This window comes from Myripristis murdjan, chromosome 14, assembly GCF_902150065.1.
Source record: "Myripristis murdjan chromosome 14, fMyrMur1.1, whole genome shotgun sequence".
Taxonomy (NCBI): Eukaryota; Metazoa; Chordata; class Actinopteri; order Holocentriformes; family Holocentridae; genus Myripristis; species Myripristis murdjan.
In genome coordinates, this window is record NC_043993.1 from 26,196,585 (window position 1) to 26,222,764 (window position 26,180).

At 40.7% G+C, this 26,180-nt stretch overlaps 1 protein-coding gene across 3 annotated transcripts in view; it reads right to left on the reverse strand.

Moving 5' to 3' along the window:
* The window catches only part of sptbn2 (spectrin, beta, non-erythrocytic 2), a 68,083-nt gene that overhangs the window by 28,660 nt on the left and 13,243 nt on the right, over positions 1-26,180 (reverse strand). For 2 of the 3 annotated variants that reach the window (XM_030068824.1, XM_030068823.1), the window contains exon 1: positions 17,715-17,871. In XM_030068824.1, coding sequence (XP_029924684.1) covers positions 17,715-17,871 — 157 coding nt within the window. Of the gene's footprint in view, positions 1-17,714; positions 17,903-26,180 lie in introns of those variants that run through there. The other variant, XM_030068822.1, reaches the window with a different exon arrangement.

A 26,180-nucleotide genomic window follows, 5' to 3' on the forward strand; every position in this document is an offset into this window, starting at 1 on the left:
TGGAACAAAAACCAGACAAAAAGCCCTGGTTTAGATTAAACATCTTCCTTCACATACCATAATAGAGCCTGTCAGCTGTTTAGGTGGTTATATTACAGCTTTTGTGTTGCTGTTTTATTTGGCATGTGAATGGGCGTGACTCCACTGGAACCATTTCATTAAAAAAGCAACATATAAAAACACATGGGTTCCCTGCACAATTTAGGTTATCATTTTTTGCCATGAATGAGGGTAGGAGCTGCTAAATGAGCCAGCTGAGATGGATTACTATGGCAGGTGGAATACAGTAGAGGAGACCACATTCCGCCTGAGGCTTGGTCATGTTGTGACAGCACCCAGCACTAAGGATGAGGCAGCAGCAGGGGTCCAAAAGAAACAATATTGCTACCCTGCTGCTGCTGCACTCCTAATGACAAGGCAACTTGAACAGGAGCACAAGACAGACAAACACACAGACGCTGGTCTCTGCTGTGTTTGCTCATTATACCAAACAAACAAAAACCTGTCATCACTAGTGTCTACTGAAGGGAAGGGCAAAACTGGTGGTTGTGTTTTCTGTAACTGTGTGACATTTGTAAGATTGGCCTGTTAGTGCACAGGTGAAAAGAGGGCATGTCAACTGTAATGTTGGTGCATGCTACTCCCAGTAGTTAATCAACTGTTAATGAATTTTGCAAGTATGTTAAGCTTGCACATCTGAAGACTCAGCAGCCTGTTCATTTTCATAGAGCATGGATGGTCTAATGTTTAAAGGTGATACAGGCTAAGGTAAGCAGAGAAAACAAGGGGACATGGCCATGTCCAAATTACTGTGAAATAAACTCAGGCTTCCATCTAAATGTTTCTGGTGCAACTAAAATTAGACTGCCCATCAGCTGATATGCATCATACAAAATACCAGTACACATCAAGGGTAACTTGCCAAATGTGTTACACAACATGTAATACAAGAGAGGGAATTAAGAAAATATAAGCTTTAGAGAAGCAAACCCAACCTCTCATATTACCATTGCAAATTTCAAAATGATTTTTAACAAGACCTTGCACAAAAAATTGTCTGTTGCCAAAGCAAGACAGAAGGATGTGCAGTTCTACATAACAAATACAACTAAAGTCAAGCTTCATACAGCTTGAAAATGTGCAAATCCTATTTATAATCCCTGGCTGCAAGCTGTGACAAAACTGTCTTTCATGTTTCATCTTGCAGTCTGTAGTACAGTACAGTACAAATCCATTGTTGGGTGCTTAGAATATTATGCGAATCCTAATATGTTCCACAGATGCTATCAGTTTTTTTTTTTTTTTTTTCACAGAAATTAATATTTCTATAATGGAAATATAGGCCTTTTCATATCTTTTAACAATTTGAGGGTCAGAACAAGAGCACTGTTCACCCTATCCCTGCTGTAAGATCAGTAACTCACTTCCATGTCATTTGCTACAGAGCTATAAGCAGGTAGTGAATAAATTGTTAAAACCACTGCACTCTGTAGCCTTCTCTAAACATTGTAAATGCCTCTTTAAAGGCCTCTGGGACTAGCTAACTGCATTATTTTATAACAAAGTCCTAATAAACATTACGTGAAAACCTTTACACTTGCTCCAACTAGCGTTAAAGCATTCCCCTTCCCACATCTTGAGCATCTTTGTGTGTGTGCTAGACAAACATGTTATTAACATCTTCCCCATGCCCCATTTTCCTCTGTTGTTTTCTAATGGGAAGTTCAAAACTAGTGGTTAATGGCGTCACTGAATGTTCAAAATGCATATTTGGGCATGTACAGTCACTTTGGAATTGTTTTTCTCAGGCAGTAACTCTTACGTTTTATCTGTGTTTGTGTGTGTGTGTGTGTGTGTGTGTGTGTGTGTGTGTGCTTGTGTGTGTGTATGCTGGGAGAAGGGATGCTTCTTTGTTGCTGTTTAACACTCAAACAAACCCAGGTGGTGAGCAATGTTGATGATAACAGTGGCGATCTGCAGGTAATCCAAGCAAATATGCCGCCAGAGTTAATCCTGTCTGTGTCTCAAATTGTCTGAGATCCTGTGGTGCGATAGAAAGATACACTATCAAGGAAGGTGTGGGCAGGGTCTTACATCTAAATTGTGTAAGAGTAAGCCGTCAACACAATTCAGTTTGTGACATACCTTGAAGTCAAAGTTCAGTAATTTTTGGACAGTTGAGGAAATTTTTATTATTATTTTTTTTAATCCATGAATTTTTGTTCAGTTGGTTATTTATGAATACTGGGATACACAAGCCAATAAAAGGTAGGATCTGTTAAAAAGCAATAATATCTACACAACTTTTATTTCTCTCCAATTTAATTTTCCATTTTATATAAAGCAGATTTATACACCCCGTATTCAGCAAAAAAAACATTTTTATCTGTGGCTCAGTTTTTACTTACTGTTTTTACTTACTGTCTCGCATCAAGAGCTCAGTAAAAACATTCAAGAATGAACAATTGCCATAATTCAATGAAATACACATGAATAAAGCCAGTAATGGAGTGATACTGGCATTAGAGAGAGATAGATTTTAAAGGACAATATCTGTATGTAGCTCAGCAGTATGTAATCTGTAATCTTAATAATAACTAGAGCACAATTTGAACCTTGTCCATTATGTCCTGTGATGATGAAATTGTGATGTACCCACAGTCAACATCTTTCTTTTCTACTTATTGTGGAGCTGACATTCAATTATTGCCAGCAATTCTCCTTGGTCAGTATTAAGTAGCAACCTTCACATTGCACACACATGCAAAAATCTGTCTCTGACTTTTGTGACCTGCCTGGTTAAATAAAGGTTAAATAAAATAAAGAAATAAACAGCCATGTGTGGTTACAACAAGTAGCTGTTTCACTTAGGACTTCAACAGCACACTGTGGAGCATGGTGTGTTTGTTCTGGCTGCCGGACCGTGACCCAGCTTACTGACTCCTTACTTGTCTTTTATTAAGGCTGTGCTCTGTGCACGCAGTGAAAATCCAGAAACTGCTGGCGTCTTGATTTGTTTGTTTAAGTCCACCACACTGACAAAAATGTTGGCAATGTGTCGCTGTATACACAATACACATTGGCCGGGACAATATGTCAGCACTGCTCTTTAGCTGTGGCTCATGTTCTGATACTGATGAAATCCTGTCTGTACATCACAGGGACAAAGATCAGAGAAAACAGAAAGAGATAGGGGGTATATAGTGGGGTCTATACGGGCCTCATCTGGCAAGATGTCCAGTTACAGACCCTCTCTGATGCCAGTTCCCTCTTCTGTTCATTGTCTTCTCTCCAAACATTGCAGCAGTCAGCAGTATTGCATGACATTGCCCCTTAGCTCCCAGTGGGGTCATTTCTGCACAAGAAATGACTCCACCTATAAATAGCTTTCTATAGTAAGCATTTCACACGATAGCAATTCATGCCTACTACAGATTTTACCAACTTTCTATTTCCCTGTTAGATACTTTATGTGGATCATGTGTGTCCTGATTCCCAAACATGTAAAATACTCGTGGTCAAGCCATGGAAATGCATGACATTAGAACTGGCTTCAGCACTGGTTGGTAATCATTAAGTCCTAGGAATTTCACCTCTTTTTATGTCCTGCTCAGGTCATCTTTTCCTCCCCTGCCCTTCCTGGTTCCCTTCCCAGCTGCGTTTATAATGCCCTTGACCCTGTTTAGTCTGACATCCTATCCCCCCACTTGCTCTGAGGTTGTGTAATGAGTGCCTGTGGTCACCTCGGCCTCACAAAGAATGAGCAAATTACTGCCATCAATCAGTCTATCTGCATTTATGACCTTCTCTTGAACGTTCTCCCACAGATATAAGATTATGGTATTCTGCCAAAGGGTACAGATAGAAGAGTTTCTCAGTCAGAGTCTGACCTTCTTCCACAGCTCACTTCAGTCTTAACTGTGGTGTCATGTAGATGGACAGGAGGTGAAAAATATAATTTCTAAATTATAGCACTAAGAGAGCAAACAGGGATTATCATTGTGCTACAAATGCTTAAAAAAAAAAATCTAATCCATCACATTACTGGGATTTTGTTTGACTGAGTGTGTGTGGGAGGGGTTATAATTCTGCAAGAAGGTAAATCTTCTTACTGTTAGTATGGGCCCTTTCAACACTGTAATTGAAACCCTAAACTAAGGTTCAAGGATCTGCTCTTCAGCCACCTTCTTCCAGCTGTCTTTCAGTCTGTGATTACAGAGAACTGCCAGGCTGCTCATTAAAGGGATTGAATTTTATCCTGTTATTTTTCTTCATACAGAAATTGTCACATGGTGATTAAAACAAACAAACAAACAAACAAACAAACAAAATAACGACACTCAGACAAAAATAGCTTTGTGGTTAGCATTCCTTATTGATATGAACGGATTAGTCTAGGTGATAGTTAGTACTTTAAAATTCACCTTGTGGTGCTGGTTTCTATGAGCAATAGTAACAATGAGGACAAATACTTATATATTTTGGTTAATTGCTTGTAAATGTTACTTTTTTGCAAGTAGAAATGCTAAAATACTGGTCAATTAAAAGCCTCAAGGATGTTGCAGCAAGTAGTAAATGTCTGATACATGATATAAAGTACCTGTCAGATTTAGCTTCAATTAATTATCAAAATGGTGTTAAAAAGCATGCCAACATATGAACACTGTAGTGAAAACAGTAATTGTCAGCTATCCAGTAACTACAGGATAAAAATCTGCAAATTGTTTTTATAGCCTCTAAAAATTTTCCATAGTGTGAACAAATAAAGGCAAAGCCTCCTTCACCTCACAGAACAAACATTACTTAAATTGAAATGTGCTTAAAAAAACTGCCCTTTGATTAAAATAACTTAAGCCGTGAAAGGTCACATTTGTGTGAACTGTGGACGTTTCTACGTTGCTTTTGTTAATCGAATTCCTTCAGTGGCTGCTCTGTGAACCCACATTGAAAAATATCGCTTTATTAATGCAAATAAAAGTATTTCAAGTAAGGCTGATAATACAGCTAAATGTTTGAGGCCTACTGAACCCAGTCTATGTCTCATTTTCAAGATATCCCAAGAGTCAAACCAATTTCAGAGTGAACTATTAGTCTATGTGTGTCATGAACCTTGTAAGTCTCACAGAAAATCCCATGGCACAAGTCAGGCCACAGCCCAAAAGGGAAGTGCATGCTCTACTTGTAGGCGCCACTGAAACGCTGAACACAACACATACAGTAAATACTCTGAATAATCAAGTAAAAAATGGTGGACATATTTCAGTAAAGCTTTTCTGTAACAACCTTTCATAATCCTCCAACAGTAATTTTGAATTTTTAAGTACAAAGATGTATTTTCTCCTGCTACAGAGCCTCAGTGTGAACTGTTGCATGCTGTACATCAGGTCAATAACCTACGATATTCAAATCATGTTGTGAACAAGAGTTTGTCGGCAAAATAAAACCAAAAAACAACAACAACAACAACATAAAAACATGTACAGATGTACATGTTCTTTAAGACATTTCCGTCTAACTACAATAGAGGAACAGCCCTTCGTCTAGTTATAGTATAGAAAGTGGGGCTGTGGTGTAAACGCTCAAGTGCAACGCCTTGCCACATGTGGCATGAGTTATTTTTACACTTTAAACGGTTTGTGGTCACAATTATGAAAGCACTGTGTTTTACCTAACTCAGGACCAGATCTGTCCGTGCAAGAAGACAAACAGAGGCTGAATAAAACTTATCTCATAGTACTGTCCTGGCTCTATTATGTAAAGTAAAGGTGTCGACCCTGCAGCTCAGGTCAAGGCTTTTTTAGGCTTTCTGCAGCTGCTGCTGACAATGCGTATGGAGAAGAAGGGGGTGGCCAAGGCCAATCCCAAGGGAGTTGAGACAGATAGAGGCACCTCTCAGCCATAACATCTGGATGCAGAAAGGGTGTGAAATGTCAGCAAGACAGTAATTACCTTGAAGCCTCCCAAAACTGCACTTTTCTGCTACTTTCCCAAGTAGCAAACAGTCAATATTGTTGAAACTGTACAAACAAAACACATCCTTAAAAGGTTTCAAGGTATTTTGTGTCTGTGATTGAGTGTGTGTGTGTGAGTGCATGTGTGTGTGTGTGTGTGTGTGTGTGTGTGTGTGTGTGTGTGTGTGTGTGAGTGCATGTGTGCATACAGTGAACTCGAACCTAGGTAATGTGACTCTAAGTTACAGCTGCAGGCCAGTTGAGTCAGAGCTTTCACTATGAGCTTTAGCAGTATTGAGTTACTGCAAACAACTCATGGGCTTCTACTATACCTGTAACTTGAACCAGACTGAGAAATGGCACTCCTCATGTGGCTATTCAAATTCTTAAATAAAGTATAAGAACAAAATGATTATGACCAAGACAGCAAAGCATCTCACTCTTTTGAGTAAGAAGATCCAGATTTGGAAACAAGTTGAGTTGCTTGGCTCTAAAAGTTCAAATGCTGAAAATGAATTATTTGTGAACAAGAAAAAAATACTCTACAATAGGCAGCCTGAAACTTGATAGTTGGAACAATACTACAATATTGAACCAGTCAATTCCATGCAATTCCTGGCCACTCTGATAATATGCTGTATGGTGTACTGTGCACACTAATAGCCCCCTTTATCAGCTGATGTACATGACAGATAACAAACTTTAATATAGGTCATACAGTTATATGTAAAATCTTTGTGATTAGGCCTACCAGGTTGACTTTGGAGCCCTGTGAGCTGTACTGCTAGTGCCTGCTGAGTTGTAGTCCCCACTAAAGCTCTCAGTGCAGCGCAGTGCAGAAGACAGTGACCCTTTGGACTGACACAAACACTGGATTTATCTGGGCACAGAGATCAATGCACTAAAATAAAAAAGTAACAAGTTCTTTCACAATATTTTTCTCTTGTTATTTAGATCATATTTAAAAAGAGACATGGTTAGGCTGCATGATGTGAGTTAGGCCTAAATGTAAGGCAACAAAATGGTGCCCTTTGATATCCACTAAATATATCCTTATAATGGGCATTTAAGATTTTATTACTTCATGTATACAGGACACATCCTGCTATTACAGCATAACTAAAACAATTATCCCTTCCACTGGGAGCAAAATCAAACTATTGCCTGGCACCACAGAGATGGAGAAATTTATCACTTCAGTTAATCCATGTGTGTGGTTCAACAACTGCCTCATCCAACCTGCCTCTCTTCACTGTGGTTACACAGTTACTTTGGTTGATGGTTGATTTTTTATGTGTTAAATGTGATTTACCATTGACACAGACATAGCTAGAAGTGTATTTTTATGTTACAGAGTTGTGGGCATATATAATCTGGAAATGCATCTCTACCAATCTTCACTTTCATTTTTTTAATAGCCAAAAAGCCAAGATTTTTGACAAGAAAAAAATGCTAGTGTTAGATTTTCATTTGGATCACAGCTTCATGGATGCTATCACATTTCTGTCCAGAAAGACCAGTTCAGAGCCAATGACCTTGCACAAATTGCTTGTGGGACACTGACAACGCAAGATTTCAAATAACTGCACACAGCAGGTGCAAAAAATATTTTGTGAAGCCTTCCATGTGTGTGAAGTGAGCGTCCTGCATAATAACACCAAATTATGTATGTGCAAATCCTCTGTTTTGTCATTCCAGGAGACATCATGACTTCTGAGCACATGAGAGAGGGAGGGACAGAAAGAATGAGCCTCTAGGGTAGTCAAACTGGAATTACAAGTGGGGTGTTGCCAAAATGTTTGTGTGCGAGTATGTGTGTAATATGCTCCATCCAGAACATATCTAGGTAGAGCAGTGGGCTACAAAAAACATGGAGAGTAAAGTGGAAGTTACCCACTTTTATTCTCCATCTCCACAGAGAATTCATAGAATGAATCCCACTCTGACTTTACCTCTTACTCCATAATAGGTCTGTTAGGTGCAGCGAAATGTATACATTTTAGGTCAGCACACATTCTGTGCCTGAACTCTGACCTTTACATTACTTGGTGAGCTACAGGTTTTGCTGGTTGAAAAGTGGAAAAAGGTAGGTGCTGATATACCCTTACCTTGTCAGAATACACTCATAGGAGGTGCCTTTCACAATATAGACAATGGTATGAACCTTGTATTGTGTTTTAGCTTAGAGATATGATCTCATATGTGGGTTCTATCCCCGATCCAGATCATTCTCACTGGTGCTGTTGGTGGGAAGATGTAAACTTTTTTTTTTTTTTTTTTTTTTAAATGTTTTAATGCACACACACTGTCATTATAAACAGCACCATAGACTCTGGGAAAAAACTCCCAGTAGAGACATGCATACCTTTTCAGAGAACTATTCTCTCCCTCAGTGCCAATGGAGAAATCGCTTAGTATCAGAGGTGAAATACTGTTGGGCCACTAGAAGAATGTAAGACATGCAGAGAGGGTAGACTTGCCTCTCAAGTAAAATCTTAGAAAGATCCCCATTCCAGACAGCACCCAGGGAGAGGCCGGAAACTAGTAAAACACTGTGATCCTATGCATTCTGGCGACTGACATGCCCACTGCATAGCATGTGTTACTGCAACTACCTTACCTTCTGGCCTGTGACTGAGGAGTTTGCAGCTCAAAGGAACAAGCCACACTTGATGCCGTGACACTTGACCCCAGTGGCCCAATGTATGATCAAACAAACTTGTTCATATAGTCAAAGGGTAGGCAACTATGTGCCATAGAAAGCTGAAATTCTGCAGGTTTTCATTCTAACCAAAATCTACATCAGGTGATTTCACTGATTAGTTCCTCCTCTCTGTTTTAAAGTGAGGTAATCAGTGTATTCACGTGCTGTAATTTTTGGTTGGAATGAAAACCTGCAGACTCTCGGCTCTCCACGGCACATGGTTGCCTACGCCTAATATTGTCAGAACCTACACAAGCCAACAAAGCATCACAAGGGTTTTCTCCATTTATCTGAGTGACCGACACTTTCACATAAAGGTGAGGAAATCAAGGATTTTGTAGGGTTATGTGATTTTCCTAAAACAAATCACTAGAGATTTAGTCTACAATAGCCTGCAAGGGTGTTTTTTCTCACAGGTAATGTGAAACACACCCAAATCATGTCAGTTCTACGATGCAGTTCACTGCATCGTAAAGTCCATACGTTATAGTACACGTTATAGTCTGTACGTTAGCTGGTGGCCTCAGTGACTTCTGTGCGCAGGACCTCACAGGCTTTGGCCATAGACAGAGACCTGCATTGTAATAGGATAAAAGAGGACAGGTGGCCCAGTGATCAGGTGCCCAAGCTGCCTGCCTGCTTTAGAGCTGAGCTGACGCCTACTCAGTGTCTACTATAGCTCTCCTCGATTCTCTCAACATTAAGCCCTGAAATATCACGAGACTCACTCAACAGTCTCACAGGTACTCACAGAAACCAAGAAAATGTAAAATCTTTTGGGGACTAATTTTCTCCCTCCATAAAAGTGCTAGCATAACATAAATCCCACAGACAGGCCTATCAGCATTTAATCAAATGACAAACTCTTTCCAAAAGCCACACATGAAACTTAGATGCTAACTTAGATGCTAACAAAACAAATGCATTTCTTCACAAATACTAATGGGGCTGCTGTAACCAAACCAAAAAAAAAATCATGCATATGAATTAATACATAGAAGCTAATTCATTTTGTACCCACAGCTTCCTCGGGATGGTGTCAATAATAACTCTTACCTTGCAGCTGTTTGAACCTTCCTTCCAGGATGTTGGCGTATTGCACCTGATTAACAAATGCTGCTGGGGACAAACAGGGCTCTCTCTCCCTTGATCCACTCCATGGCCTTGGTTATTGGACCTCTCTCTCTTAGATATTCCTCTCAGATACAGAGTGACCAGGAGCTCCCCTGCATAGCACAGCACAGGCAAGCTCTCCAAACTAAAAAGGCATGAAAGTGCTCCAAAAATGTTTCCAGAAGACAAAATGTTTGTATATCCAAATGCCTTGGGTTATCCTCCTTTTTAGATCCCTTCAATGTTTCAGTTAATGAATAAGGCACAACATAAGGTGGAAAAATATTCCCTCCTTTTTGTCCTCTGTCCCACCTTGTCCCCTGAAAACCAGCAGTGTGTGTAGGGGGTGGAAGAAACTCAAGGAATCATTTAAAATAAAAGTGAAGAACAAGATGTTCTCTTGTTTCACCTCCTCTGAAATCTGCGGTACACTCCTTGCCTCTTCGCAAAGTAAAAACTTCTGGGTGCACTTCCTAGTGGTTCAAGCAAAAGAGCGCTGTCTTCCCTCCAAACTTTGAGCCTGCACTCAAACACACTCACATTTGTCTGAGCAGAGCAGAGCAGTGCAGAGCCGAGCAGAGCAGGCAAACTGGCCGTGGTCGGATGGCTGTGTAAACAAAGCCTGCTGTGCCCTCTGAAAGTTGGGTCATTTGCATAAGGTGTGTTTGAGGGAGGAGCACAAGAGAAGTACATGGTGGAAGGCTGAGGGGGAGGAGGTGTAGAGGTGGACTAAACCATTCTTGGAGTTAAATGCTCAGTATAGCAAGAGGTGGATTATTCCACTCTACCTTAATTCCAGGCAGCTACGGGGTGTGGCTTGCCAAGAAAGGTACATCACAAAAGCCTCCCGTCAGACTGAGTCCGCTTATCCTATCATCTATCGCTGTGTGCTTCCTTCTTCAGTTCTCTCACCCTCTAACACATATTTCACTCTCTATCCCCTTCTTCGTGTTCACCGGGCGTCAACTATGACAAGACGTTAAGACAGGAAGGAAGTTGTTGAGAAAGTGTCAGCATCTGCAACAAGTTCTTTCCTGCCCTAACAAGATTTGAAAGTGGTGTGTGTGTGTGTGTGTGTGTGTGTGTGTGTGTGGTGTGTGTGTGTGTGTACCTGGTATTGCTAATGTTGTGGGGACATAAATCTGTTTACACAGTCACGTTGTGGGGACTCGCCTCCCTTATGGGGACAAAAAGCAAGTCCCCATAAGTGAAAAACATTAATTTTAGGGTGAAGACTTGATTTAAAGCTAAGATAACTTTAGGGTTAGGGTTAGGCAGGTAGTGGTTAGGGTTAAGGTTAGGATAAATCTCCAGGAAATGAATGTAAGTCAATGTAAGTCCTCTGAAGTGATGGAAACCAACTTGTGTGTGTGTGTGTGTGTGTGTGTGTGCCGCGTCCATGTTGGGGTGATGCATGTGTCATCTCTACGCTAATTACGTGTGTAACACAAGTACAGAACTGTAATTTATTAATGCATAGTATTTGACATCTTATTAGGTTAAATGATAAATGCAAAAATGCTGTATAACACCCACTGTCAAGGTGCCACCATCCAACCAAACCACTTAGAGGCTTTGACTATGGTTTTACGTACTAGAGTTTTTTCAATGCCAAATTGAGCAACTGTTTGCAAACACCAGAGCAAAATGGATCTGTGTTTTGACCTATACTGGGATTTGAAAAGTTGTAAAATAATTATTTTCCTCCTCCACCATGTGAGCAAGAACTGCATAAGATCGTAAACACAGAGGGCACTAAGGTCAGAGAGGCCTTTCTTACAAGAGGATGCCCTCTGGTCTGACCAGGGGGCCATGGTAAACAGGCCTGTTGGTTTTTTGATCTGTGTTTGTCCGGATGAGCGGGGAGCATCTGGAGGGCTCTCATTAGAGGGACCACTGCCCAGGGCCTTCAGTGACTGAGTCTTTTTGAAAAGGGGATTGGACTAATGAGATCCTGAAAGCACGTCTCTTGCTGGGGGTACAGGGTCTCTGTTACGGTCACTGGCAGTGATGAGAAGCGCAGAGTGTTGATGATCTGCAGCAATGAATGTCCGTCAAACATCCCAATAAACATGAGAGAGTTTTGATGGCAGGTTTGTGTGTGTTTGTATGTATTTGTGCCTAGGGGTATAAGCACAAGTCATTAGGTAAGGAAGTCACCTCCCTATTGAACCCATCAGAATAATAATAAAAAAGTGTATAGGATATGATTTATGATAATTTCTAGATACTGTGAAAAATAAAAACAAAGAGAGAAATCTTAGAATTAATGAAAATCTATGATGGTCTAGTGTGGTGAATGAACATAGATGAGAAAGGAGGTAAAGACGAGAAATGCTGAAAGAAGCAGAGCCAGTGAAAGAGAAGACAGACCTACTGTATTGCTGAGCATGTAAAATTTTACCATCCCACAACACAGCTCCTCCCAAACACCCAGGGAGGGTGAGAGGCTGGAATATATCCCAAACACTGGCAGTACACATCTGATCCAAGGGGGATTCCCCCATGGAGCAGGTGGGGCTGATTTCCCTCAAGAGACCAAGGATCATTCCCAGTCTTACTCACAGTGGCCAAATGTGGCCAACTGCAGGAGAGTGGTTATACTTGGCAGCATGACTGGTAATTATACACACATCAAGGTGAGGACAGCTGAGCTCAGACTCCTCATTGTACCAAAGACCAACGCAAATGTAAAATGGCTTTTCATGGGCTATAAACCAACAAATATTCCTCATCTAAACTCTCAACTTGCATTGTGCATAAAATAACCCTACAAACCCTGTTCAAAAAAGCCTTAGACAAGATAGAAAAGAATGGTATTCTTAAACATTTCCTTTTATATTTCAATATGCCTGTGTTTTTGGTTAGTTACTTACATATGCTGCATGAATTATCAAATACAACGCCAAAGTTTATATAAGTTTATATTCATTTGTGCTTTACATATTCTTCCAGATTAAGCGGTGTTTTAATTTTTCCAATTGATGGACTGTTCATCCATAGTGAACAGTATACTTAAACATCTATGCCAGATGTGTCAGTCGTGTTAGCCACCTTATTCTACCCATCTTATCAAATGACATCATGTAATTTTTTTTTTTTTTTTTTAATTTATATAGGCTTACATGGAGACGGGGACATAACGCATTTGTTTTGGGACTGTTTTTACTTGGAAGCAATTAATAGAGGAAATACTATCAATAAAAGTTATACTGTTTTGCAAAAGTACAACACCTACCCTTTCCTACTGTACTGGGTAGCTTCCACGTGTGAATACATGTAACTGCAATTATAAAACAGGGCGTAGGTTAAAAATAAAAGATCAAATATTCAGGTACAGGAGAGTAGATAACAGTGTGGTTACTTATGCAAATTTACTTGATCTTAGCACAGGGAAGACTTTCCACAATGAAAGGTGGCAGCAATGCTGTCCCATAAAGGAGTAAAGAGGAGGTAGAGTTAAAAGAGATGCAAGCTGGGAAATGTGTCATTTCATCTAGGAAAAAACACGTAGTGAGAGAGGTTGACGGAAGGAAAGAGTAAGTGAGCATCAGTTACAGAAACGTAGAAGGTCTTGACATTGGGGATAAGTAGCAAAAGGAGCAGGCTGGGGGGGGGGGGGGGGGGGTAGTAGCTGTTACAGCTCGTCAAGGAATGTGCATATCAAGCCCATGCTTGTCCAAAAGGAGATGGAATTACGCATTCACAGGGGAGCAGGAGAAACCAATACACTCACACCCTCTTCTCTGGTCACACTGTTTTTTGATTGCATACCATTTGTTAAAATGTGTGAAGTCCTCCTTAGCAGTTTGACAAACAGCAAACAGCTCTGTGTTTCTTTCATAACCATGTGAAAGTTGTTTCATATCTTCATACAGTGGCCATATTCAGACACCTTTACTTTGTCCACTCTTGTGGTGTTATAACTACAGATTATTTTTTCCACCAACCTACACAATGCACTATAATGACAAGCAAAAACATCTTTCGAGTTTTTTTTCAATCTATTGCAAAAAAAAAACAAACAAAAAAAAAACAACCTGAAACGTTTCATTTACATGAGTATTCAAGCCTTTTATTCAGTCGTTTAGTAGTAGAAGCATGTTTGACAGCGATTACAGCTAGTACTCTTCTTGGTATGCCTCTACCAGCTTTGCACACCTGAAATTGGGCAGTTTTTCCAATTGTTCCTTGCAGATCCTGTCAAGCTTTGTCACCACAACCTTCATGAAGGTGTTTGTGTCAGTTAAGGGCATTCACAGACTTGCCCAAATCCACAACAGCATTGTCTTGGCTGTGTACGCTGGGTTGTCGTCATGCTGAAAGGTAAATCTTCACTACCCTGCAACTCTGCACTCGGGAGCAGGTTTACTGCAAGGACCCCTCTGTATTTGGCTCTATTAGTTGTTCCCTTAATCCTGATCAGTCTACTAGTCCCTGCCACTGAAGCATCCCTTCAAGCAGGATGATGCCACCACTATGCTTTACTGTAGGGTTAATAGTACCCTGGTCATGTAGCGGTAGTGTGCATAGGTTTGCCAGATGTAGGGATACAGAGTTCCATTTTTGTCTCATCTAACCGGACAATCTTTTCCCTCACACTCAATGTTTTCTGGCAAACTGCAAGCTAATTTTCATATGCCTTTTACTCAGGTGTGGCTTCGATTGAGCAACTCTACCGCAAACACATGACTAACTGAGTCCTGCAGGGATGGTTGTCTTTCTGGCAGGTTCTCCTTTTCTGCATAAAAACTCCAAAACTCTGTTTGTGCAGCCATTGGGCTCTTGATTGCGTCCCTGACCAAGGCGTTTCTCTTCCTCTTTCTCAGCCCACTCTAGGAAGAGTCTTTGAGATTCTATACTTCTTTCATTTCATAATGATGGAGCCCACTGTGCCTCTGGAACTGGGAACCTCTAATGCACTCAGCAATTTTCAAAAAACACTTTCCCAGATCTAGGCCTGGACATAGTACCTTGGCCAGTTTTTGGACGACTTGTTTTTTGCTCTGATACACACTGTGAATAAGACAGACCTTATACCACATCTAATGAGTGATCAAAGGAAACTGGACGCAACTGAGCTTAATCTGGGCAGTCCAACCAAAGGGTCTATATACTTATGTAAATGAGATTTTTTAAAAGAAATTAAAAAAAAAATGAAATGTGTTTTCATTTTGTCATACGGGTTACACGGTGCAGATTAATGTAAAAAATGCTTTAATCTGTATTAGATTAAGCTCTATAACATAGAGTTTGGGAAAGGTAGGAGTCTGAATACTTTCCACAAAGGAAAAATGCTATGAGAACACACAACAAGACCTATAGTGTGTGTGCTGCTTGCCATGAAGAAATGAGTCAGGTTGTATTCGGAAGGAAAAGAGGTTAAGGTTTCATAAAAACTTATCTACATGATGCTAAAAGCACACAGTCAGTGGTTTTTAGATGTGAGTAGGTGTGTGTCTGAGAGAGAACTACAGAGAGAGATAAAACAACAATATGGTGCTGCCCTGCCTGTTGCTTCCCTCTGCTGGGTCCTACATGATACTACAACTTGTTTTGACCAGAGACACTGGTACTTATTCTGTAGAATGTGAGGATGCTTGGGACTAGTCAAAGAAACAGAAATGTCTGAAAACAGCTATTTAGGATGCACATGATCAAGTTGGTGATTGGACTGTCAGGATTCTGGCCGACCTCATTTAGAGCTTCCCGAACAGGGTGGCCTAAAAGTGTAGTCAACTTTCAAGACTGGCAGGCTGTCAATGCTAGATGCATGACCACTTTGTTTTAAACTTAGATGTCAATTGTAAGTGCTGGTTCCAACTAGTAATGAGGGAGAATTCTAAAATTCAGATTGGCCTTGGGTAGCTGGCACGTTTACTGAACCCTCAGACAGTGTGCATTTTCCAGTGAAGCTACAAAATGAACACTCCTACCTCACATCAATGAGGTGGAACAGTACAGGTCCTATGACAAACCTGTTCAGTACTATGTCCTTAGTTTGGGATGCAGGTGTGTGCAGCACACCTCCAGTTTTGTCAAAGCTAGGAGGCTTTGTCCTCCTTCTCAAAGTATTTTTGTCTTGCCCTAAAAAAAGACAATTCTGCCTTTTGGGACAGAAAAGAATTAAGCTTGTACTTCATTCTACTGAGCCTAATAAGATTTTCAGGCATTTCTGTGTCTTTTGTCTTTTCTCTCTGCAAGTCAGATGTGTTTGTCAAACTCTGTCAAACTGTTGCTTGGTCATCTCTCCTTTGTTTGAGGAAGTATGCTGAATTATGCAGCCTACTAAAAGGCTTCAAAGTCTGCCTCTATGGCTAGTGCTGAATGTACAGCAGATGCATATCTACACACTGTAGTTATTTGTTCTTAGAGATCCCTGGAAGGTTATATCAAAAGACAAAGAGAAAGAAAGAAAGAAAGAAAGAAAGAAAGAAAGATATAAAATAAAATTCACCCAGGTGCTATATTGGGGCTGTGGTGTGACAGCATAGGCTGAGCCCCAAGCAGAAACTTTATTCTCTTAAAACATGTCGTGGCACAAAGAGAAAAGGCATCATGTCTTGATGGCTAAGGAACCAAACTAGATTATACAAAGATAAACGGAATCTGGAATATGTGTGTTGTAGAAAACTAAAGTCAGCTTCTGGTTCAATATATAATATAGAATAATAATAATAATAAAGTATATAATGTAGGGTATTGCAAACAGAGGGCCCAAGTCTTGATCAGGTACAACATACTAGTTTAGTTTATCAACAATAGATAAAAAAGATGGTGTAAAAACAAACCTTGGGTTCTTTAAAAATGATCAAGGATAAAACAAAATGTCAAAGACTGGGTTCCATTGTGGTTCTTGGTTCACAGCAGTGAAATATGGGGTTGGTCCCAGCGCATCATGCTCTATGAATGTTAATAACACTTGTACCCTTCCACACTCGTTAATGGTCTAGTCATTTAAGGTTAACTGTTATTCAAGAAGCTATCTGAAAGTACAAAAACACAAGTAGCACTGACTAAAAGAGAAGGATATTTCCTGATTGTGCTATTGAATTACTTGTGGAATACCTTTGAAATAACCCGGAAAATTGATTTTTGATAAGTTCCACATTAAAAGCCGTGCTCCATTTAAATATACAAGGGACCTGTATTGCTAGGATCTCATATTCAATCAAGCACACCCAGTACTCACCCATTATCTTACAAGAGACCCTTTTCACATCAGCCATTTTGACATGAAATAGCATGGTAAGCACAGATGCTTCTAATGACATTAATTAAGACTACTGTTTCATTTAAGTTGAAAATGTGCATGCTGGATCACTAGAAAGGTTGTACTATACTCAAAAGGAACAGAACATCAATATGGCATTAGTAACAAAATGGCTACTATGAAAATGTCTATAGTGGTCCAATACATAACTTAGTAACCTAAACCAACTAAAGGTGACACTACTCAATTAAAGATGGCCTATAAAACAAGTTGTAGGGTGAAGTGCTATGTGTGCACACACTCACACGTTATAGAAACCAACCAATAAGAGAGGGGTTCTTGTAATTTTAGTTGTCTTTGTGTGTTTTGTGTACAGCCCAGAACCTTGTTATCTTCTTAGAACACTGAAAAATATTACGCCTAAACATTAGTCTGACATCAAGAACTAATACAGACTCTTAGCTAATTGAGAGGACTGCTTTCCCCTGATAACTCTAGGGTGTACTGTAACTGGGAACACAACACATTCAAAGTGATATCGGGAATGCAGTCTCTTGCGGGAGCCATTTTACAAACTTATAAAATGAATGCATTAGATCTTCTTGGCGACAGTTCAGACAAGCTATGACTACATCATCCTCTCCTCATCCTTCCATATTTCATACTAACACAGGTGCATATCAATAACACACAAACACACAAACACATTGGTGAGGGTATGAGTGTACCTCACCTGCCAGAGCTTTAATGCGGGAGCGCTCGAAGAGGCGTGCTGAACTGTTCTCATTGTCCCAGTCAGTCTCCGCTGCCAGGTCCCAGCGGTTGTTGATGTCATTATACTGCTGCTGGATCTCTAAGCTGTCAAAGTCGGTCGGTGAGATGGTGCTCATGGTGTCCAGGCTACGGGAAAACGCATTCAACCTAGAATCCAAAGAAAAAGAGACACAAAGGCCCAAAGTCAGCGAATGGAGCAAAGGAGGTAGATATGGCACAGTACCCACGACTGAATACTTGTTGGCTAATATTCAGATTTTTTTCAGCTCAGGAATTAAACGTCCATCTTTCCACATCAGGGATCAGACATTGTTACAACCTGACATACTTCACTCACACTCTCTTTTGACATCAGCCTCATGCTCTAACTGTGCTCTACTTTGATATGCTGAAAGTCAAATGACAGGCCCATGCAAATAGAAGCTTGAACAGTACAACTGGCACAGTGCATGAAAATGAGATGATAACTTTGAGATAAGGTTAGTAACTGTCATGAAGCAGTTAACAGAGCTAAGCATCAACTTCAATATAACTGTCTGCTTGTGCAACCCAGTGTAACTCCAGTAATCCCATTTCAACTTGAATATAGATGGCAACCTCAGCCAACACTGATTAGATCTTGGCTTAAGCATGTGCAAAACTTAATATAGATTGCTACAAACAAAAAAATGACATGAACACAAACTGGAATCTGTTTGAAGGACACATAAAGGAGAAACTGCTTACTTAACACAAATACACAGAACCACATGATGCATAATCCTACTCTGGTGCCAATTATTTTCGGTGATATGTGCAAAAGGACGCCTGGCCAGATGCAAATGCTACTTCCAATCATTCAGTTATACCACAGACATGACCCCTTAGTTTAAAAGGAATACTGACATTCCTGTCAAAGTAGGTGAAGTGGAGGATAAATACAGAATCTTACAATTCAGTTTGCATCAAATACTTTTTCAAATAAATTGTGATAACTGGAATTTGGCCATTAGCTGGTGCAGTGATATAATGACTAAGACAGCATGAAATATGGACAGCATCACCTAACATGAAGGAAGAGAACTATCTCACAGAACTTTAACCAACTCTTGGTGGGCTCTTTTATTTTCCTCATCATGTGCTCTCTGATAGTTGTGCATTAAAGGAGCTGACTTACTCTTTTCTAATCTGACGATAAAACAAATCTAATTTGCATGTCCTTATTGGCAAAATTTAAATTATTTGCTTGACAGTTAGATGGACATGAACAACATGAAGAACCAGATGAATAACCAACTTAACATGCAAATATCTAGGGATCTACTCAAAAGCACAGGACAGGAGGACACAGAAATGGGAATGCCAGTTAATTGTGGCATACTCTTGGATATTCTGTCTAACATCTTATCCCTTGCATTGTACCATCTGTGTGTTGTGTGACACAGTCAGAAACAACAAATTATCACACCACAAAGCATCATATCACAAAGAAGCAAACAGGAAATTTGGGATGGGCAGACAACATTACTGAGCGCAAAGATGGGACATGCAACACATGATCGTTGCCCCAATTCTCTGACAATCCCCAACAACAGCTACAGTTGTTAGTAGTCAGTAATGCCTTAGGCTGGAGTGAAACTGGTACATGATGTAAAGTCATAAAATTACATTCTCCATTATCCATGCCCTCTCTCTTTAATGCTGCTTTATGTTAGAATTAAAGTTTGTTAGTTTGTTAGTATTGGATAATAAATGAATTTGATTGTCCTTGGAACAATGATATTGAGTACTCAAGCTAAATTTTTCCTGGTCAATCATGGATGTAAAAAGGTTGACGTTACTGGCAAATAATCCCAAATCAGTAGCAATGCTATGACATACTCCAGCTGGCAGGTTTTGAGTCCAATCAGACATCTTGATGTGTACATGATCAATATGTCTCTAAGAGGAATGGTGAGGGCTGGTTGAGAGAGGATTTTCTGGGAAGTTTTTCGGCTAGTGTATTACCTGAGGGGCTGGACAGTGAGTGAGTCTTCTATCCGCACCACAGCAAAGCACATCAAAATACTGACATCTTCAAGATGCAGTGAGATTCAAGAGGCTGCATTTGGAACTGAGCAGGGAAACTTAAAGCTACAATATGCAAGTTTTTGCCTTGAGGCAGGAAGTGTATTGTTAGTCTTGCCCTCCTCCCCCTCAGTCGGTCAAGTTCACGCCCCCACACTTGTCACTCATCTTGATAAACTACCTTGAAAAGGCATCTAGCCTGAGGCTGAGGCAGCTGGCATCAATAAAGCCCACAACAGGCACTGAAGAAGAAGACGGTAAATGTAGGGAATCTGCATTTGAAAACAATAAAGCATTCAAGCAATAGGAATATTCACCCGTGTCTTGTCTGCTGTGCATTCAGTTTTGCTATTCTCTCATTTCTTGCTGCATTCCTCTACATCTGTTGTTGTTTTGACTCCCTATGTGTTACAGTTACAACCTATCTCACCTGTGGTAACAAATACTTAATCTGCACACACGCAAATATACCCACCAAGCACGAAACCATTCAGACTCATGGCGCACCTGTACTGCAGGTGAAGGTGCAGCAGCACAGTGTTCAATGAGAAAGGGTGCAACAGCAGACTAATAGCAGGTGCAGACCAGAACAACAAGGCTGTAATTTGTAAAGGTTACTTTTCATCCTTTACATGACAACGCTGTTAGCAAGGCTAAAAAGAAATTCTGCATGCCACAAAGGCTTGCCTTAAAGTGTGAGGCACTATACCAGGATATTGTCATCTGAATTCTGCACTTAACCCATTGTAACTTTTTAGTAGTAGGCAGCCACAGGGCAGCACTTAGGGTTTGATAATGCTAGTAGTCATAATTTTAAACAAAGCATCAGTAATGTGTAATAGAATACATTTTAAAAGAAGCTAGCCCAGGCTTGCAGGTAAGAGTTCGTGCCAGATATAACGGTGAAAACAGACAGGAGGCAAAATGTGACAGTGCAGTAAAAGCCAAGGAACTGATCTCATGCTGTCATAATCACACTGTATTAATGGGGGCAATTTTGCTGTTTCCACTACATGGTACCAGCTCAGCTCAATGTTACTGAACTCACTTTTGGGTTTGGTTTTCCACTGCAGATAGTACCCCCTCACGGTAAAGCCCCACTGGTCATTTGTGGGCATGTTGAACACAACCAACTCAAAATGTCTGCTTCACTTGAACAATATTAGTCTATGCGGACACTCAAGGAAGAAGGGGAGAAAAATATGTAAACTGCTGATGGGTCCTAGACTCCACACAGCTAAAGTGATGCGAATATTTCATATGACGTAGCCTAAATTCTGATACAGTGGTCCCTCGTTTATTGCAGGAGTTACATTCTAAAAATAACCCACAACAGGCGAAATCCGCGAAGTAGTCAGCTTTATTTTTTACAATTATTATAGATGTTTTAAGGCTGTAAAACCCCTCACTACACACTTTATACTCTTTTCTCAGACAGGCATTAACATTTTCTCACTTTTCTCTATTGTTTAAACACTGCCAAAGTTCAAACCTTCGTAGAAAAATAAGTCCAGTATTATAGAATGAATGCATTCTGTACTGTACAGGAGACACGGCACGGAGGAGACTGATTGACAATGGTCTACAGTCCCATAGCCAATCAGGACGCAGAACAAAATGCGCTTAAAAAAAAAAAAAAAAGCATGCAAAATTGCACTAAAAAAAAATCGGCGAAACTGCGAGGCCGTGAAAGGTGAACCGCGTTATAGCGAGGGACAACTGTACTTTCAAAATTTTCACAAGCATGTGAGAATAGGACAGGAACAGCAGTCAATATTCTCCCCTCATACACTCTGCACTGGTTATAAGAAATAGTGATGCAATTAATTAGAAGCAAAAGGAGCTAACATCACTTCACTTGACTGACACAGAGTGTTTATGACTAGACTGATGCTGTCCTTAGCATTACTCACCAAGTCCCAGTGGGGGATCTACACTGAGATTACACCCTCTGCCAACTGAGGCCTATTACCTAACTGGGCTATTTGTTTAAGAGTGCTGAACAGATTAATTGACTGAGTTCACTTGTCAGTTTGCTAAAACTTGTTCATCTACTGTTGTGTCTGGTTTTTGTGGCTGACTCTGGTATTGAGCCAGGATGTGAAGATGGTGAAGGTAGATAAAGAATGGTGGCAGAGAAATGGTGGGGTGTTAGGAGGTATATCCAGGTAAAATATGTCTCAGCAATGCTCCTGCTACCCTCTGTCAGGCTCACAGTGAGACAGACTCCTGTCCTCTCCTCCACCTAGCTCGGCAGGGAACTGCAGTAATCCAGTAGCCCTTTATTCTCCACAAGTCACCATCCACCAGTTAGAATCAGTAATCTCTACACACATACACAAATGTTCAATCAAGTTGGTAGTGTGCTCCATCAAGTTTTCATGATTTTCCTTCATTTTTAGCAAGCTGTGCGCATCACAGTACCATAAAGAGCTGAGGTCAGATCAATTATATCAGTTGAAACCCTTCATTCCTCTATGCCTTGGTGCAACTAAAACCACTGTCACCTTCATATACCAGCAGAATGAGTTATTCCTTTCTTTGCTTGCATGAACTGTCACTGTGTATGTTTATAGTTTAATCATTTGATGACTGGAGGACATTGTGGACATTATTCCACTGGTGTCAGTGGAAAAGCATGTATTAGTTTTACAACTTAGCAGCCCTATGTTACCAGATAAGTGTGTAGGTACCACAGATAATATTTCTACAGTGATAGGACAAGTGCTCTAGAAGAGATTAACAAGAGCAACTAAGCAAGGCATCACACATCAATGAGGTTATTCATTCATGCATTCTGGTCTTTTCCTTGAGGTGTGACTGATTAACATGAGAATGGCTGGTGAAAGAGATTTATGAGGTTGAGTGTAAAACTGTAATGTGTCTACCAGGACCCTCCTCAGACTATACATCTTATTAGAACTCACTGCATCTTCTAAATCAAACCCAGAAAACAATGAAATGCCCCTACCCGCAACAACATATGCACCTTACTGGTCAAACCAAATCCAACAAGTTACACGTATACCTATAAAGAAAGAAAAAAAAATCCAGGCAGATCCCATTAGTGACAGCTTAAGAAGAGGCTGTGAATAGAAACTAAATACAGGGATTCACACTGCCCCCAGGACGGTTACCTCCCCATTGTCCTCCAGGAGCTGGCCAGGACCTTGGACACAGTGTGTGTGTGTGTGTGTGTGTGTGTGTGTGTGTGTGTGTACAGTATAAATATAGCTGGCAAAGTGCACTCTTACTTAAGTTTCTATTTTCCAGGGGAAAACTAATCTAAAATGTCTGCTTAATAATGTCATCAGTCACATACATCCGTGCACAGACAGATCCAGTATTTGCCTCCACCCAATGGTCCATCAGCTGGTTGGATTTGATATGCACGTATTAAAATCAGTTGAACCGCCTACACTGGCCGTTACATCTGCAGACAGATGTCTGCAGATGATCGGATCTGAGACAGATGCTGCGCTCAAAGAGCAGCCATTCCCATCCATTCATTTTATTTTCTATCATGAAAACTGCAATGATTAAACGCATCTGAACGCATTCAGTAAGGGCTTTGATATTATGAGTGTGACCATCTAATAAGTGTGACCTGTATGTCATTTCATTCAATGCTACTGAAATAGTATTTTTACAACTGAGTTTTAACATTGGAGTCTATGACACCTCCATGTCTAATCTCCCGGAGTGATAGGCCTATATGTTGACCAAACATAGTGTTGAGATGAATGTATGAAGCAAATTGCAATACGGTCATATTTGTGTTTCTGTTTAATCAAGATAGGCAACGCATTATTGATTAATCTGTCGATTATTTTCTCTTTTCATCAATTAGTTGTTTGGTCCGTACAACGTCCGAATATTCTGAAAAATGCCCCACAGCCCCAGGGGATTTCCTCAAATGTCTTGTTTTGTCCAAACAAACAGTTCACAGCCCAAAGATAACGAGTTTGCTGTCACAGAGGACTAATTGAGAATCTGGAATCAGAGAATTTGGAAATTCTTCCTAAAAACAACTCAAAATGATTAATCACTTATCAAAATAGTTGGCGGTTAATTTAATAGTTGGCAACTAACCAATTATTTGTGTAATCATTGCAGCTCTAATTTAATCAACTCTTCCATGGCTTGGCACCTTTCTGCAAAGTTTAATGTAAATCTGTTCAGAACTCTTGGGGATGTCTTGCTCACAGGAAGATGGACAGGGCAACTACATAATATCATTGTGTTAGGCTATCGGGCAGTTCTTTCTCTCTCTCTCTCTCTCTCTCTCTCTCTCACACACACACACACACACACACACACACACGAAAAAAGATTAGGCCTACATCAGATGACAGATTGTGGTGTGGCGCCGCAAATAGAGCCAGGTGGTGAGACATCTATGCAGCTCAACCTCATTAACCAAAACCTCACTTCTTGGAGCCAGGAGCCACCAAGAGGACACAGCTATCCAGCACAGGCCTGGTGGCTGCATGACAATGTGGCTGTGGGTGTTGAGCACGATGGGTGAAGGTGAAGGTGGGGTGGGGCCAGTGAGGTGACGGTAGTGTAGCTGAGGCAAATGGAGGGCAATCCTCTCCTCTTTGTGGGTAGGGAGAGGCGCACTAATCGCTCCTCAATGGATCAGACAAACAATCCCCTGACCTACTATGATACAACCTACTGTACTCATCCTCCCACACACACACACACACACACACACACACACACACACACACACACACACGCACAGACACAGGCACAAAAACACACATGCAAGCTAAGCTGCCCCCTCCCCACACATATCTCCCCTCCCACACACACATACACACACACACACACATACACACACACACAGAGCTTGTAACAGACACCCATGCAAAAACACCCACACAGCATGTAACAATTTAACACACAATATAGGTCAAGTTGACACCTACACTCATATTTGCCAGAGTGATATGCAAAAGCTTCCCCAGTAGTTAATACAGTGCAAAAATATATATCCACAGAAGGAATATAACTCATCAAGAACAACAATTTTGCTCTGCAAAGCTAAGGAAGTAAAAAGGAGCGCTTCAAGTCCAATATTTTTTGAGCATTAGGTCTCCAAAGATGACAAATACATTATGACAACTCCTGAGCTATTGCAATGCAACTTCCATAAATAATAGAAAAAATGTATCACAGATAAAAGTGCTGTCATTTAGGCTTTAGCACTTGTATATACACATTCATTATTAAGACACACACACATGCACACACATGCATAGACACAGAAACACACACACACATTTCCTCACTCAAACCAACCAAATGACTAATCCCACAAACACAAAGACCATCCGCTATTAAACAGCAATTATGTTACACTCAAACATTTGTGTAACCCTCTGTTACAGATAATCAGATAAGCCTGTCCTTGTACTCTTCTCTTGATGCACAATTCATGTTGAGGGCCATAACAGTTTTTGTATGTCAGAAAAAACCCTTAATGCCTAATCCCATACACTGCAACAACAATAAACTCATATGCCTAATGAATGATTTAAAACTTGTCATGAATGAGTCCCTCATATGTAAATAATGCCTCTGAATAGTAGTCCTATGACCATTTATTGAAGCAATCAAGAAAAAAAAACAATCAACCTGCCATGACTGGGCAGTGAGGTACTGCTGAGACAGTGGACCGGTTTTAAGCAGACACCATGAAATGTAAGCTGAAGTGGAGTCACTGCCGATGAAATGGTAGATGTCCTGAATATTGTTAGCGAATACCCTCAAGGTGAGTAACAAAGAACGGCCTAGATGAAAACTAACCTTTTCAAACATAACAGCTCTGGGCTTTCTCCAAACACAAAATCGAAAGCGGGGCATGTAAGTGTGACGGTTCAGAAGAATAGCTCTTTTCAGAAAGGCGAGGGTGAAAGTGGGACATCGAGGAATGCCTTGGAGCTAAAGACTAGCCTTTGACCAGGCAGACACGCATCAGGCTATCGCTCACAGAGAAGTGACAGCAGCTCAGAAAGCAGGGCAGAGCCAGCAGCATGGGAGGCAGCGCCACCACCTCCGTCTAGCTCTCCTCCTCCCCCTCATCCCACCTCCCCTCCCAGAACTGCTTTCCTCTTGCCCAGCTGGTCTGTTTTTCACTGCACCAGTTAATCAGAGAGAGGGAGAAATAGAGCCTGGCACAATCAGTCGCCCGCAGGGAATTAGTCCTGTGCACATTAGACAGCCGCACGGCAAGCCTTTACCCAGTGAATGGGGGAACAAACACACACACATACACACACTCACTAACACACATACACCTCCCTCCACCTCCAACAAAGGGGCTATAAGCTGAGCCATGCTCCACCCACCCAAACCCATCACAAAAATA